The sequence below is a fragment of the Eleutherodactylus coqui genome, chromosome 3 (assembly GCF_035609145.1).
Source record: "Eleutherodactylus coqui strain aEleCoq1 chromosome 3, aEleCoq1.hap1, whole genome shotgun sequence".
In the NCBI taxonomy this organism is placed as follows: domain Eukaryota; kingdom Metazoa; phylum Chordata; class Amphibia; order Anura; family Eleutherodactylidae; genus Eleutherodactylus; species Eleutherodactylus coqui.
This window is the reverse complement of record NC_089839.1, coordinates 292,338,393-292,353,485: the sequence shown is the minus strand read 5'-3', so window position 1 is coordinate 292,353,485 and position 15,093 is coordinate 292,338,393. Positions and strand designations below refer to the sequence as shown.

Sequence of the window (15,093 nt, the reverse complement as noted above, 5' to 3'; positions counted from 1 at the left end):
GGAATCGGCAATGGAACGCACAGAGCCCACGGTGCACCATGGCAGAAGACCTGCGGTACACCGTGGGTGAAGATCCCGGCGGCCATCTTCGCAAGGTAAGTAAGAAGTCACCGGAGCGCAGGGATTCGGGTAAGTACTATCCGTTTGTTTTTTTTTAAACCCCTGCATCGGGTTTGTCTCGCGCCGAACGGGGGGCTATTGAAAAAAAAAAAACCCGTTTCGGAGCGGGACAACCCCTTTAAGGAATGTTATTGGTATTAAAGGGATCCTGTCGTCCACTTTAAGCACCATAAACTAAGTTCTGGTGCTTATAGTTTAGTTGCCGGGGTCCATGGAGCCTCTTTTCATACTCCACCGCTCCCCTGTTTCTGCGGTGCCCCCTGACAAGTCAGTGCTCAGCCAGTGTGGCTCTTTTCAAAAGGCTGCGCACTCCCATAGAGATGACTAGAATGCACATGCACTCCTTTCTGAGGAGTCGGACTACTGTGCTCGCATTGACTTCACCCAGGGACATCATGGGAATGGGGGGCAAAGTGAGTATAAAGCCGCATTTACACACAAAGATGATCGCTCAAAATTCGTTCAAGAAAAGAGAGGGTGACAGTTTGGGCGATCATTTTGCATAAGCTGCTAATGGGCACTAATGCCCATTGGCAGCTTATTACCTTCATTTGCATGTAAATTGGCCTCCAGGTGCTTTATGTAGGGAACAGCAGGTGGTCTGTTCTCTGCATACGTTCCTTTGTTCTACTGTGGGACTGCAAACTGAATACAACGTAGTCAGCACTCCTCATGAAGAACGCAGCATGTGGTCCCTGCTATCAGTTCTCCAGCTGAACAATGGATTTTATGCTCACCTAAAAAATCATCGTTCAGCCGAAGAGTGAAAGATGGGAGCATTTACATACGATTATCGCTCAAACGATGGCTTTTGAGCAAATTTTGAGCGCTAATCGTTGCGTGTAAATGGGGCTTAAGACACAGCTCTGCAGATTGCCCGTCACCTAAACTATCAGCACCAGAACTTGGTTTATGATGATGATAGTTGATGACCGGTTACCTTTAAAGTTTTAGAGTTCTGATAAACGAAACTGAAGTAGGCATCGGAAAATGGTTACGTCTGAGGTCTCAGAGTCCTATTTCCTTATACAGTATATAAATCGCACATCCAGTGTTTGCATAATGTTTTTTGTTTTTAACTAGTTGTTGGACCCTACGTGAAAAAAATCCTTTGTGAGGAGCTGGGCGCCCCTGCAAACTCTGCAGTAAACTGCATCCCACTGGAGGATTTTGGCGGTCACCACCCTGATCCAAACTTAACCTATGCATCAGAATTGGTAGACACTATGAAGACTGGCGAACATGACTTTGGCGCAGCCTTTGATGGAGATGGGGTAGGTCAGACTTGCATTGTAATTGACTTTCAGAGAGAACGGAGGGTGGTTGTCTGTGACCAGGTGACAGAAGCATTAGCTCCATTGGAGATGGCTGACGATGGTAGCAGTCAGATAACTACTTCCTGTACGGGAAAGTGAAGGAAGGAAATGTATGGCATAGAGACGCTGCACACGGTCACTAAACGCCAGCAGAGTCGGGGTTTCCGTTTTTCATTTTGCTGTTATAATTTTTCGTATTTATTTTGTAACTTTTTTCTCTATTTTCCCCTTCTCCCCAGGACCGGAACATGATTCTTGGCAAAAACGGCTTCTTTGTGAACCCATCGGACTCTGTGGCTGTGATTGCAGCTAATATTTTCAGTATTCCCTACTTTCAGCAGACGGGTGTACGTGGATTGGCAAGGAGCATGCCAACCAGCGGAGCGCTTGACAGGTTAGAGGAGGGGTGTTGCTTCAAGACTGAATTGTTTTCCTTTAAGTTCTTTCACCTATTGAAGCTGCTTAGGGAAGGTCTCCAGGGCTGCCATGTGTTGCAGTCTATTAAGTTGTGCCACAGGCAGCACTTAAAGGGGTTGTCCCGCGGCAGCAAGTGGGGTTATGCACTTCTGTATGGCCATATTATTGCACTTTGTAATATACATCGTGCATTAATTATGAGCCATACAGAAGTTATTCACTTACCTTCCCTGCGCTGGCGTCCCCGTTGCCATGGTGCCGTCGAACTTCAACGTCTAATCGCCCGATTAGACGCGCTTCCGCAGATGGGTCTTTTCCCTTCGGCTCGGCAGCAGCGGCGTTCTGGCTCCGCCCCCTTGTAAGCGTCATCGCGTAGCTCTGCCCCGTCACATGAGCCGATTCCAGCCTCCTGATTGGCTGGAATCGGCACATGCGACGGGGCGGAGCTACGCGATGACGCGTACAGGGGGCGGAGCCAGAACGCCGCTGCTGCCGAGCCGAGCTGAAGGGAAAAGACCCATCTGCGCAAGCGCGTCTAATCGGGCGATTAGACGTTGAAGTTCGACGGCACCATGGCAACGGGGACGCCAGCAACGGAACAGGTAAGTGAATAACTTCTGTATGGCTCATATTTAATGCACGATGTATATTACAAAGTGCATTAATATGGCCATACAGAAGTGCATAACCCCACTTGCTATCGCGGGACAACCCCTTTAATGGACCAATATTAAAATATACTAAAATGCTCCAGTATGTTGTAGAAATGATCAGATTACAAGTTCAAGTCCTCTGTGGGGACTAAAAATTATCTTTTTTATTTTTCCAATAACCTGGCCACATAAGGTCTTGTTTTTTGTGTGTCGAACTGTAGTTTTTATTGGTACCATTTTAGGGTACATATAATGTATTGTAAAACGTCAAATTTTATTTATTTATTTTTTTTCTGGAGCATCGCGAGAGAAAACGCATAAATTCTACCATTCAGCATAAATGACATGATACATTTTCTTTTCTGCGGGCCGGTAAGATTACAACGACACAAATTATTATATTTAAGTTTTTCCACATTTGCATAATACAAACTTTTTTTTTAAATTGATTATTTTACATAATTGCTCTCAAAGTTCTATAACATTTTTTATTTTTCCATTGATGGAACTCTGTGAGGGCTTATTTTTTGCCTGACGAGCTATAGTTTTTATTGGGACCATTTTGGGCTACATATGGGTTTTTTGATCACTTTTATTGTCTAATTTTGGGAGGCAAAATTAACAAAATAAGCATTTTGCCTCCATTTTCCAGGTGCTTTTTTTTTCAAAGTTTTTTTTTTTTTTTTTGGCGTGCAGGATAAATGGCGTGTTCAATTTACTGTACAGGTTGTTACAGATACAATGATACCAAGTATACTGTAACAACCGTCTCCCGTTGCGGGAGGGCACTGGCTCATTTCTGAGCCTGCGCCATCCACAGGATGTAAACTTGCCTCCTGTGGCGTTAACCCCTTGAGTGGCACGTCCGGAAAATTTCCGTGACTAGCTCCACTGCCCATAGCGATATAGATTTCCAGGCTATGTTTCACTATGGGAGCTGCAGAGCACAATGCCACAAGCTGTGGCATTGTGCTCTGCCTGCACAGACCCACAAAGAGCAGTGCAGGACTTTGAAAAACAGAAGCAGGAAGATATTGCCGATCTGCCGGCAATCTCCGCACTTCTAAATTCAAAGTCATGCACTGCTTTGTTTACAGGTTGCCATAGAGACCATCGGCTTGTCAGAAGCCAGCTGATGGGTCTCTGTGGCAGGGAGAGCTGGTGCTTGGTTGTCAGAGGACAGCCAAGGCACCAGCTCTTACAGCAGAGATCAGAGAAAACCTCTGATCTCTGCTGTGTTAACCCTTTCCATGCTGCGTTCTATGTGACTGCAGCATGTAAAGGGCTGTCACCATCGGATCCTTGGCATGTGATCAGGGGGTCCTGATGGGTCTCTGTAGAAGTCCCCTAAAGGGACAAAAAATAAAGTAAAAAAACCAAAAAACACTTGTCACCTTTTACTTTGTAAACAATTAAAAATAAAATAACTACCCCCCCCCCCATTTAAAAAATCGTAACTCCTTTATTTATCCATCGACATCTCTGTATGAGGGCTTGTTTTTTGCGGAACGAGTTGTATTTTTCAATGGCGCTATTTAAAGTACCATATAATGTACTGAAAAACTTTTACAAAATTTTAAGTGGAGTAAAATGGAAAAAAATGACATTCCGCCATCTTTCAGTGCGTTTTGTTTCTACGGCGCACAAACTGTACCAAAAATGGCATGATAACTTTATTCTATGGGTCAGTACTAGAGATGAGCGAGCATACTCGCTAAGGGCAATTACTCAAGCCCTTAGCGAGTACCTGCCCGCTCGGAAGAAAAGGTTCGGCTGCTGGCGGTTGGGGAGAGCGGGGAGAAACAGAGGGGAGATCTCTCTCTCCCCGCTCCCCCCTGCTCACTGCCGCTACTCGCCTCTCACCCGCGCCGGCAGCGGAACCTTTTCTTCCGAGTGGGCAGGTACTTGCTAAGGACAATGCTCGATCGAGTAATTGTCCTTAGCGAGTATGCTCGCTCATCTCTAGTCAGTACGATTACTAGGATACCAAACTTGTATAGGTTTTTTTTGCTGTAGTGCTTGTATTTGTTTTCAGACATTTTAATTTTTTAAAATTATTTTCTGCTGCATCTTCTGTGCGCAATAACGTTTTAATTTTTCCGTCGACTTACTTGAGCAAGGACTCATTTTTTGCGAGATGTACTGTAGTTTACGTTAGTGCTAATTCGGAATACATACGACTTTTTGATCGCTTCTTATTGCATTTTTCTGGGAGACAGGGTGACTGAAAAAGTGCATTTGTGTCGTTCTTTATTTTTTTTTGGGACTACGTTCACTGTGCGGGAAAAATAATATACTACTTTGATAGATCGGACTTTTACAGGCACGGTGATGCCAAATATGTATTTTTCTTTTAGGATTTAGATTTTTTTATTATAGATAAGGCAAAAGGAGGAGGATTTAAAAAAAAAAAAAAAGTAATAAAAAAGTTTGTGTGAAAAAGAAAACTATTACAATTTGGTATTGGCATAATCGTACCGGCCTGTAGAATCACTTTAATACATTATTTATACTGCTCAGAGAATGCAGTGAAAAATAAAAATGAAAAACATGCAGAATTACAGATTTTGTTAATCTTGCCACTAGAAAAGATAGCATAAAAAGCGATCAAAATTTTACATGTTCCAAAAAATTAGATAAATGAAGACTGGAGTTCATCCCACAAGAAACAAGGCCTTCTAGACGCCGGCAATGGGAAAATAAAATGATACGGCTCTTGGAATGTGGCGACACAAAAGCAAGGCTATAAGAAAAAAAAGTTTTATATGTACAAAAATAGCAAAACATAAAAAAAACGGTATAAACTTGGTATCGCCAGAATCGTGCCGACTCAGAAAATAATGTTATCACGCTATTTATTCTGCACGCTGAACGCCGTAAAAATGAAACCCAAAAATGAAATGGCAGAATTTTTTTTTCCCTCAATCTCCCTACAAATTTTTTTTACAAAAGTTATGCAATACATTATATATACCCGAAAATGATGCCATCAAAAAGTACAACTTGTCAAAAAACAAGCCCTCGTATGGCCATGTCCATGGAAAAATGAAAAAGTTATGGCTCTTGGAACGCGACTGCAAAATTGGTTGAAATTAAATGATTAGACCATTTAAAAAACCTGCCCTGGTGGGCACGACGGGGTTGTAAGAAACCCGCCACTCAAAGGGTTAAGGCCTCCTCCCACAGGCGTTTTTTACAGCGTTTAGCGCTGCTTTCTCGTCCGTATCATTGGGGGCCACAGCCTAGCCCATGGGGATATAGCCACTGCCCTAGGAGGCGACACTAAGCAAAAAAGTGTCAGCTCCTCCCCACCTGGCTATATCCCCCCTGCAGGCACTCAGCTAATTAGTCTTTAGCTTAGTGTCTGCTAGGAGGCAGACGTGGAAAGAGCTATTCGCGGGAATCCGGGGAGTCGGGGCTTTTCCCTGGCTCTACTGGCCTCCCGGGGGAGACGCAGGCAGGGGGTGTCTCCACCACTACTGCGGCGTCTCACCCAGAGAAGAAAAAGGGGCCCGACCATGCAATGCGCATCTGAGTCGGTTACCCGCCAGCCATAGGGCTCCCCCTCCCTGGAGTAGCGCACTGTCTGACGGTGACGCATAAGGGGCAGCACTGCTGGAGCGGTCGATGCACGGACAGGCTGTGGCCCCCAGGACAGGACACCCCGCTTGGGACTCCATACGGACAGCGGCGGCGGCAACATTCCGTCTGGGACTCCACACGGACAGCGGCGGGACGCCATACTGGCAGCGGCAGCGGACGCAGATTACCTGAAGGAGCATCGGGACGGCGACAGCAGCGGCGACGGCAGCGGCGGCAGCTCTCCCGGCCAGGGATAGAAGCGAGCATGTTGCAGGACGCCGGGGCGCCGGCCGGCAGGCCACTTCCGGGCACGGCACTCCGGGGGGCGGAGTGCCGTCGTCACGGCCGGAAAAGTCACTTCCGGGTCGCGGGGACGCTTCCGGGGCAGGCCACGCCCCCTCCGACCGCGGCAAGTTTAAAAGGGGCAGCCGGACAGAGGAATGGCCGCTCTCTGCAGCTGGACACTTCGTCTGTCGGCACTTCTGAGCCCAGCACTGCGCAGCTCTCTGAGCACACAGCAGCCGTCCAGCCATTCAGCCCTGCAGTTTCCTTCTGCTACGGAGAAAGCACCCGGACAGCAGCAGCACCTCCTGTCTCGGGCACCAGCAGCTGTAACAACGCCGCAGCAGTCCCTGCCACAGCATCTGCCGGGTCACCAACGCCGTGAGATCGTGTGGTGGACCCGCGTCGACTCCCGACAGCATTCAAGCGTCAGGACCAGAGGCTCCAGCTGGACCAGGGGAACCGCAGAAACAGCTGCTAGACCGGGTAAGCCCTGCCCAAGGCAGCACTTCGCGGTGTTCTCCCCTCGCCCTCCCCGTCCCCCCTGCAGGCATTCCTGTAACGGTACATAGCTTACCCGCTACCTGGAAATTGTTTTCTGTTGCCATGTCTGACCCTAGATCAGAGGGTGAAGCATTACGCTTGCACTTCCTGCAGCGTTAAGTTTGCTTGCGGTCAAGTCGACCCCCGCTGCGCTAGATGTGCCGCGGCGCGCGCAGCTCCAGGGACCCCGGTGCCCCCCGCCGCCCCTGTGGAGCCAGGGCCCGAACCCTAATGGGCGAGGTCCCTGGCCGCTGCCGTTTCTGTCTTGGCCACATCCTCTGCGGCGATTTTACGCCGGTTAGAGCCCAGCTCAGACGCGTCCTCCTCGGATTACGAGGGAGGGCACACAAGAGAAGGAGGTCCCGTAGCAGCGAGGACACTGCCCATAGATCGCGCCGCACCAGGAGGTCGTCTAGATCCTCCAAGTCCAGACGATCCAGGGACTCTCATGGGTCCAGGGAGTCCGTGCATACTTACCACAGATCAAGGCATTCTTCACTGTCCCGGTATTCTGCGAGACCGGCCCGGGCTCGCCATGAGTCCCCTCGAGCGTCTTGCTCATGGGCGTCCCAGGACACGGCCCAAACGGCAGGCGAGGGCAGTGGGTCTGAAGACTACGACCACTCTGCAGGCTCGTCAGTTTCGGAACTAGACGAGGAACAGGTGTCGCGCCTAGCAAGTCTAATGGACGGCCTGGTAATATCCATAAGAGAAACCCTCCAAGTAATGGAGGAACCAGTGGAGACGCCTCCTTCCACGGTGTCATTTAGACGGCAGAAGAGATCACGACAGGTCTTCCCAGACCATCTGGATTTTGCGGAGGTCCTTAACAAGGAGTGGCAGAACCCGGACAAAAAATTTAGGCAACCCGGGAAGACTTGGGAAATTACATACCCATTCCCAGGGGGTCTGAAAAAGGGTTGGGCGGTACCTCCAGTAGTCGACCCGCCAGTGTCACGACTGTCTAGAAGCACAGCATTGCCAACAGCCGAAGTAGCAACGCTGGCTAATCCTCAAGACAGGAAACTGGATACTTTGGCAAAAACCGTGTTTCAAGCCACAGGCACTGCCTTGCAGCCGATTTTTGCGGCCGCATGGGTCAGTAAGGCGTCCATAGCCTGGGCCAAACAGCTCCGGAGAGACATTGTAGCAGGCGCTCCACCGAGTGAGTTGCTCGAACTGACAGACGACGTCATACAGGCAAACAAGTTTGTATGCGCAGCAGAACTAGACGCAGCCAAGTTCGTTGCCCGGGCATCCGCTGCACCGGTCGCGGCAAGGAGAACTCTCTGGCTGAAAAGCTGGTCAGCAGATACAGCATCGAAGATGGCTCTAACAAAATTGCCATTCGAAGGAAACAGGCTGTTTGGACCTAAACTGGATGACATGATAAAGGACGCCACAGGCGGCAAGAGCACGTCGTTACCACAAATGCCGGCAAGAAAGGAGAAGGTTCCATTAAAAAGGAAACCGTTTTTTAGATCCTTTCGGCGTTTTTCGTCCCGTCCAGGGTCAGGGCAGTGGTCCCAGTCTACAAGAACCCCGACTGACGCAAAGAGGGGCCCCTCTTTCAAAATAAGACAAACATGGCGATCCCGACCAGGAACATCTAAAACGGCGGGATCAAAGAGCGCGGCATGAGATGCTGCCCCCACCCAGTGTCACCAGGGTGGGGGGCAGGCTCTCCCAATTTCGGGAGACGTGGGGGAGGCGTGTGAGCGACAAGTGGGTGCAGGAGATTGTGACATCCGGGTACGCAATCGAATTCACGACTCTCCCACGGAATTCGTTCTGCAGGTCCAGAGTGCCTACCACCCCGGAAGGAGTAGCCAACCTACAGCAAGCAGTGCAGAACCTTCTGGCACAGGGGGTTGTGAAACCGGTACCGGGGGCACAAGAGAGGCAAGGGTTCTATTCGAATCTTTTTCTTGTACCCAAAAAGGACGGCAGAGTGAGGCCGGTTCTGGATTTAAGGAGGTTGAATCAATTCATCAGAGCAAAACACTTCCGGATGGAGTCAATCAAGTCCGTAATAACCTCCATGCAGCCGGGCGAATTTCTGTCCTCGATAGATATCAAGGACGCTTATCTCCATATCCCGATTCGGGAAACGCATCAAAAATTCCTTCGTTTCAAAACACAGGGAAGGCATTTTCAATTTACGGCGCTGCCATTCGGCCTGTCTACCTCTCCTCCAAGAGTTTTTACGAAGGTACTAGCAGCAGTGATGGCGCTACTCCATGCGGAAGGTATATCAGTCATTCCATACCTGGACGATATACTAATAAAGGCACCATCGTGGGGCGGCAACATCAAAAGCCTACATGTCACGATGAAGATTCTAGAAGAGTTCGGCTGGATAGTGAACCGCGAAAAATCATGCCTAATACCGACACAGCGCTTGGAGTTTTTGGGCATGATATTCGACACCAGCCAGCACCGGGTCCTGCTACCCCAAGCAAAGGTAGACAAGCTCCGGCAGGGGGTCCGGTCCCTAATACAGGGGAAACCGCTAACCCTCAGACACTGCATAGCTATCCTGGGCCAGATGGTGGCAGCATTCGAGGCGGTTCCGTTCGCCCAGTTCCGGTCGAGGAAGCTACAACACTTGATATTGTCACGCTGGAATGGATCCCGGCTGACCCTGGAACAGCGAATCCAGATAACCCCTCAAGTCCAAAGGTCACTGAAGTGGTGGCTGGAACCTGGGAGGCTTCAGGCGGGACGGCCTTTGGGCCTAAGTCGTTGGATAGTAGTGACGACGGACGCCAGCCTTTCAGGTTGGGGCGGAACACTGGGGGACCAGTCTGTTCAAGGAGTGTGGTCTCAAAGAGAGACAAGGCTGCATATAAACATCCTAGAGTTGCGGGCCATCTACCTGACTCTCCGACACTTCGGGCCCAGTCTCGAGAGAAAAAATGTACGCGTCCAGACGGACAACACCACAGCGGTGGCCTATGTCAACCGACAACGGGGAACACGGAGCGCATCGGTAATGAGCGAGGTAGCAGGCATACTAACGTGGGCGGAGAAGCATCTGCGCTCGATTTCTGCAGTCTACATTCCCGGAATAGAAAACTGGGTGGCGGATTACCTAAGCCGGGAAACAGTGGATCTCGGCGAATGGGGGCTGCACCCAGAAGTTTTTCGGACGATATGCCTGAAATGGGGCACACCAGACGTGGACCTCATGGCGTCCCGACTAAACTACAAACTACGCCCATTTGTGTCCCGAGCACGGGATCCACAAGCAGCGGCAACGGACGCGCTGACTATTTTGTGGGGGGAGTACAAGCTCCTATACGTATTTCCACCAATCCCTCTCATACCGAGGATCCTAGGGAAAATCAAGCAGGAAGGGTGACCAGCGATATTAATAGCGTCAGACTGGCCAAGAAGAAGCTGGTACACGACCATCATAGAAATGCTGTTCGACACACTGTGGCATCTTCCAGAGCAAAAAGACCTGCTATCCCAGGGGCCTTTTCTACACCCGAATTCCAAGTCTCTACATTTGACGGCTTGGCCGTTGAGACCGAGGTGTTGAGGAGAAAAGGTTATTCGGAGAAGGTCATTCAGACAATGATACGGGCCAGAAAACCAGCCTCATCTGCAATTTACTATAAAGTCTGGAAGCGCTTCTTCACCTGATGTGAGGAGAGGCGGGTACAACCGATGCAATTTTCGGTGGCCAGAATTCTTGCATTCCTACAATCAGGCCTCGAAGTAGGATTGAGGGTAGGTTCGTTAAGGGGACAGGTGTCGGCATTAACTGTACTGTTCCAAAAGCCAATCGCAAATAGGATGGCAGTACGTACATTCCTGCAAGGAGTCGCCCATACGACGCCTCCATTTAAACCCCCAGTCCAAACTTGGGACCTTAATCTCGTGTTGGACACTATGACGGACCAGCCGTTTGAGCCGCTGAAGGAAATTTCTATGCGACTACTGACCTGGAAGGTGGTATTCCTCGTCGCTATCACGTCAATCCGTAGGGTCTCGGAGCTGGCGGCTTTGTCTATACAGGCGCCATATATGACCTTCCACCAGGACAAAGCGGTGCTAAGACCATCACCTGAGTTTCTACCAAAGGTAGTCTCGCGGTTTCACATTAATGAGGAAATTGTCTTGCCTTCTTTTTGTCCAGATCCAGTACACAAAAAGGAAAAAATGCTGCACCACCTGGACGTAGTAAGGGCGCTGAGGATCTATGTGAAAAGAACAAAGGAGTTTCGTAAGACCGACACCCTCTTCGTTATTCCGGAGGGGCCCCGAAGGGGCTTGGCAGCCTCAAAAGTCACCCTATCGAAATGGATAAGGTCCCTGATAACAGGCGTATCGCGCCTCAGGACGCTCGCCGCCATTTCGGGTTACGGCCCACTCCACACGGGCGGTAGGGGCTTCCTGGGCAGTCCGCCATGGAGCCTCAGCCCTCCAGGTGTGTAAGGCAGCCACCTGGACTTCATTACATACGTTCTCAAAATTTTATAAGGTCCACACAGCTGCATCATCTGACGCCACTCTTGGTCGGAAGATCTTGCAGGCGGCGGTCGTTGACCGCACAGCCGAACTTTGAATGCCCACCCAATATATTGTTTTCGGGACTGCTTGTGGACGTCCCATGGTCTAGGCTGTGGTCCCCAATGATACGGACGAGAAACAGATATTTTTGGTATAACTTACCGTAAAATCTCTTTCTTGACGCGTTCATTGGGGGCCACAGCACCCACCCCTTGTTTTTTAGGCAGTTGCTGGAGCTTTCTGTTCTTCAGTCATGGCTTGGCAGAAAATTGCGCCAAAAGTTATGTTTTTTGGTATGTAGAAAACATAGTATGTATAATTTTACTCCCACTGGCTTCCTACTGCTTGCAGACAGACTAATTAGCTGAGTGCCTGCAGGGGGGATATAGCCAGGTGGGGAGGAGCTAACACTTTTTTGCTTAGTGTCGCCTCCTAGGGCAGTGGCTGTATCCCCATGGTCTAGGCTGTGGCCCCCAATGAATGCGACGAGAAAGAGATTTTACGGTAAGTTATACCAAAAATATCTGTTTTTCAGCGCAGCGCTAAGCGCTATACAACGCTCCCATTCATTTTAATGGGGCTGTTGACACAAGCGTCAAAACGCAGAGTTTCCAACGCTGCACTTTGACAGCGATGCATGCTCTATCTTTGGCCGTTTTCAGCCCTACATCACCCATTGAAATGAATTGGCAGCAGTTTCGCGCTGCCGAAAACGCGGTAAAACTTGGTACTGCATTTTTGGCAGAGCTAAACTCCCTAGCTACACTACCTGAGAGAGAAAAGAAAAATCAATACTCACCTCGCAGGCGCCGTCCGGTTACCCGCCGGTGTTTTTGGAGCTTCGGGCCGGCTACCGGGCACTTGTCAAGCTGGCAAAGCATCTATTGCTAGTCACTGGGATTGAATTCCCCGCCTCCCAGCAAGAGATTGCTCTGATTAGCTGAATAGGCTGAGTAACACCCTGCTCAGCCAATCACAGCCAGCACTGGATGCACCAATCAGAACAATCTCTTGCTTGGAGGCGAAGAATTCAATCCCCCGTCACTAGCAATAGATGCTTTGCTGGCTTGACAATTGCCTGGCAGCTGTCCCGAAGCTCCGAAAACAGCGTTGGGGACCCTGACGGTGCCTTCAAGGGGAGTATTGATTTATAAAAAATTTTTTTTTCAGCATTCTTAGCTGCATTTTCGTCTGTGCTGAAAACGCAGCCAAAGCGCTGGTGTAACGCACGCCAGCGCTGCTGAAGCCGGGTGGAATCTGCAGTAAACGCAGTGTTGAAAAACACGTTTCTGCAAACGCCTGTGTGAGGGAGGCCGCGTCAACCGAAAAATAAAAAATTATAGCTGGTGACAAGCCAGGATGAAAGAACGAAAAAGATTTGAGAGATTTCTGGTCTTTAACAGGTTAATTTTGGATTTTTTTCTTTAATATGAAACAATGGTAGTTAATTGAATATGGAGGATAATGCCCGGGCAGCGCTCCAGGGCAAAGATCCTTTTTTATTAACACCCGTGCAAAATTTCAGCTCATACTCGGCTGTTTTTGGCTTGAGAAACCTCAGTATGAGCTGAAACTTTGCACGGGTGTTAATAAAAGGCTCTTTGCCCTGGAGCGCTGCCTGGGCATTATCCTCTATATAGGTTACAGGGCCTTGGGATCAGGGTCATTTTGGGCTGGCACCACCCTTTATTTCTACCAGCGCTGTCTGACTTCGGATTATGTAGTAGTGAAAACAATGGCGCTGGACCCCTTAGCGCCTCAGACTCTATATGAACATCCTGGGTTTATATGTATTGGAAGCTGCGCCCGCTCCATACACGGCTGATGCCGGCTGTCTCAGAAAGCTGCCAACTGGCCACAATCGGCATTCACAACGTGATGACCTCACAATGTACAGTCTGGATGTCATGGCAGCTAGGGGCCATGTATTTATGCCTATTAAGATGGGCTTGTGGCCTGTGTCAATAGAATGCCAGCAGAAATAACCTATACTGCAGTACTGAAGTATTGCAGTACACGGTATAAGCTATCAAACGATCGCAATTTTTAATTCCCCTATGGGGACTGCAAAAAAAGAACGTAAAGGGAAAGTTTTTTTGTTTTTTTTTCCCGTAAAAATAAAGGATATTTTAAAAGGTTTTTAAAAAAACCCCTTTCCTATATTTATAATAATCAAAAAAATCGAAGCACAAAAAAAAACCTGTATCAAAATAACGCATTACTTATCCTGCACTGTGAACATTGTCAGAAAAAAACACCAGAATCGCATTTTTTTTTTCTTGGTCAGCTCATCTGCAAGAAAATGTTTAATAAAAAGCAGTCAAAGTTGTCTGTACTATAAAGTGGTACCAATAGCAACCACAGGTCATCCCACAGAAAAGAGCCCCACTACAACCCCAGCAACGGAATAATAAAGTTATGGCGGTCAGAAGATCCTGAAAGAAAATACTTTTTTTTTTTTGAAGATATTTAATTTTCTAAAACTTCTGCAAGAAAAAGCTGCATAGACCTGATGTTTAGTAAGTGCACCGACCCACAGAATTCGGTTATATGACTTAATTTTTTTATTCTTTTGCCGTAATGTGTATTCCGCAAAAACAAGACTCTCTCCCGCTACCTAAAAAATGCCAAACTGCATTGTATTTCCATTTCACTCCTATTTTTAAAGTTTTTCAGTACATTATATGGCACATTAACCCCTTAGTGACGGAGCTTTTGTGTTTTTTTTTCCATTTTTGTTTTTTCCTACTCCCTTTTTTAAAAATCGTAGCTCCTTTATTTATCCATCAACGTCGCTGTATGAGGGCTTGTTTTTTGCGGGACGAGATGTATTTTTCAATGGCACTATTTATTGTACCATATAATTTACTGAAAAACTTTTTAAAAATTCTAAGCGGATAGAAATGAAAAAAAAAAACCACATTCCACCATCTTTCGGTGCGTTTTTACGGCGCACAAACTGCAACAAAAATGACCCGATACTTCTATTCTACGGGTCAGTACGATTACTACGATACCAAACTTGTATAGTATTTTTTTTGCTGTAGTACTTGTATTTTAATTTTTTTTTTTAAGATATTTAATTTTTTTACATTATTTTCTGTGTCCATTTTCTGCGCACGATAACTTTTTTATTTTTTTGGCGACGTAGTTGTGTGAGGGCTCATTTTGTGTGGGATGTCCTGACGTTTCCATTTTCGCATACAGTTGACTTTTTGATCACCTTTTATTACATTTTTTTCTCGGAGATAGGGTGACCAAAAAAGTGCATTTCGGCCATTCTTTATTTATTTATTTTTTGGACCACGTTCACCGTGCGGGGTAAATAATACATTACTTTGATAGATCGGATACCAAACACGTATTTTTGGTTTATTATTTTGATTTTTTTTTTTTTTTTTATTGCAAATATGGCAAATGGGTTTTTTTTTTTTTTCGAACTTTTATTATTTTTTTTTATAATAACTAAAACTTTATTGTTGGTGTGTTTTTTTTTTTTTACACTTTCTTTCAGTCCCCCTGGGGGACTTTAACATGCCATGCTTTGATGGCTCCTGCAGTATGACGTAATGCTATAGCTTTACGTCATACTGCTTTTTCACAGGCAGTCTATCAAGCCACCCCGCGGGGGGGCCGTGCGGGACCCCCGAACAGCGTTC

At 47.7% G+C, this 15,093-nt stretch overlaps 1 protein-coding gene across 2 annotated transcripts in view; it reads left to right on the top strand.

The window, feature by feature from the left end:
* Positions 1-15,093, top strand: part of PGM1 (phosphoglucomutase 1) — a 59,660-nt gene that overhangs the window by 22,511 nt on the left and 22,056 nt on the right. For both annotated transcript variants that reach the window (XM_066597698.1, XM_066597697.1), the window contains exons 5-6: positions 1,204-1,394; positions 1,676-1,830. In XM_066597698.1, coding sequence (XP_066453795.1) covers positions 1,204-1,394; positions 1,676-1,830 — 346 coding nt within the window. The remainder of the gene's footprint in view (positions 1-1,203; positions 1,395-1,675; positions 1,831-15,093) is intronic.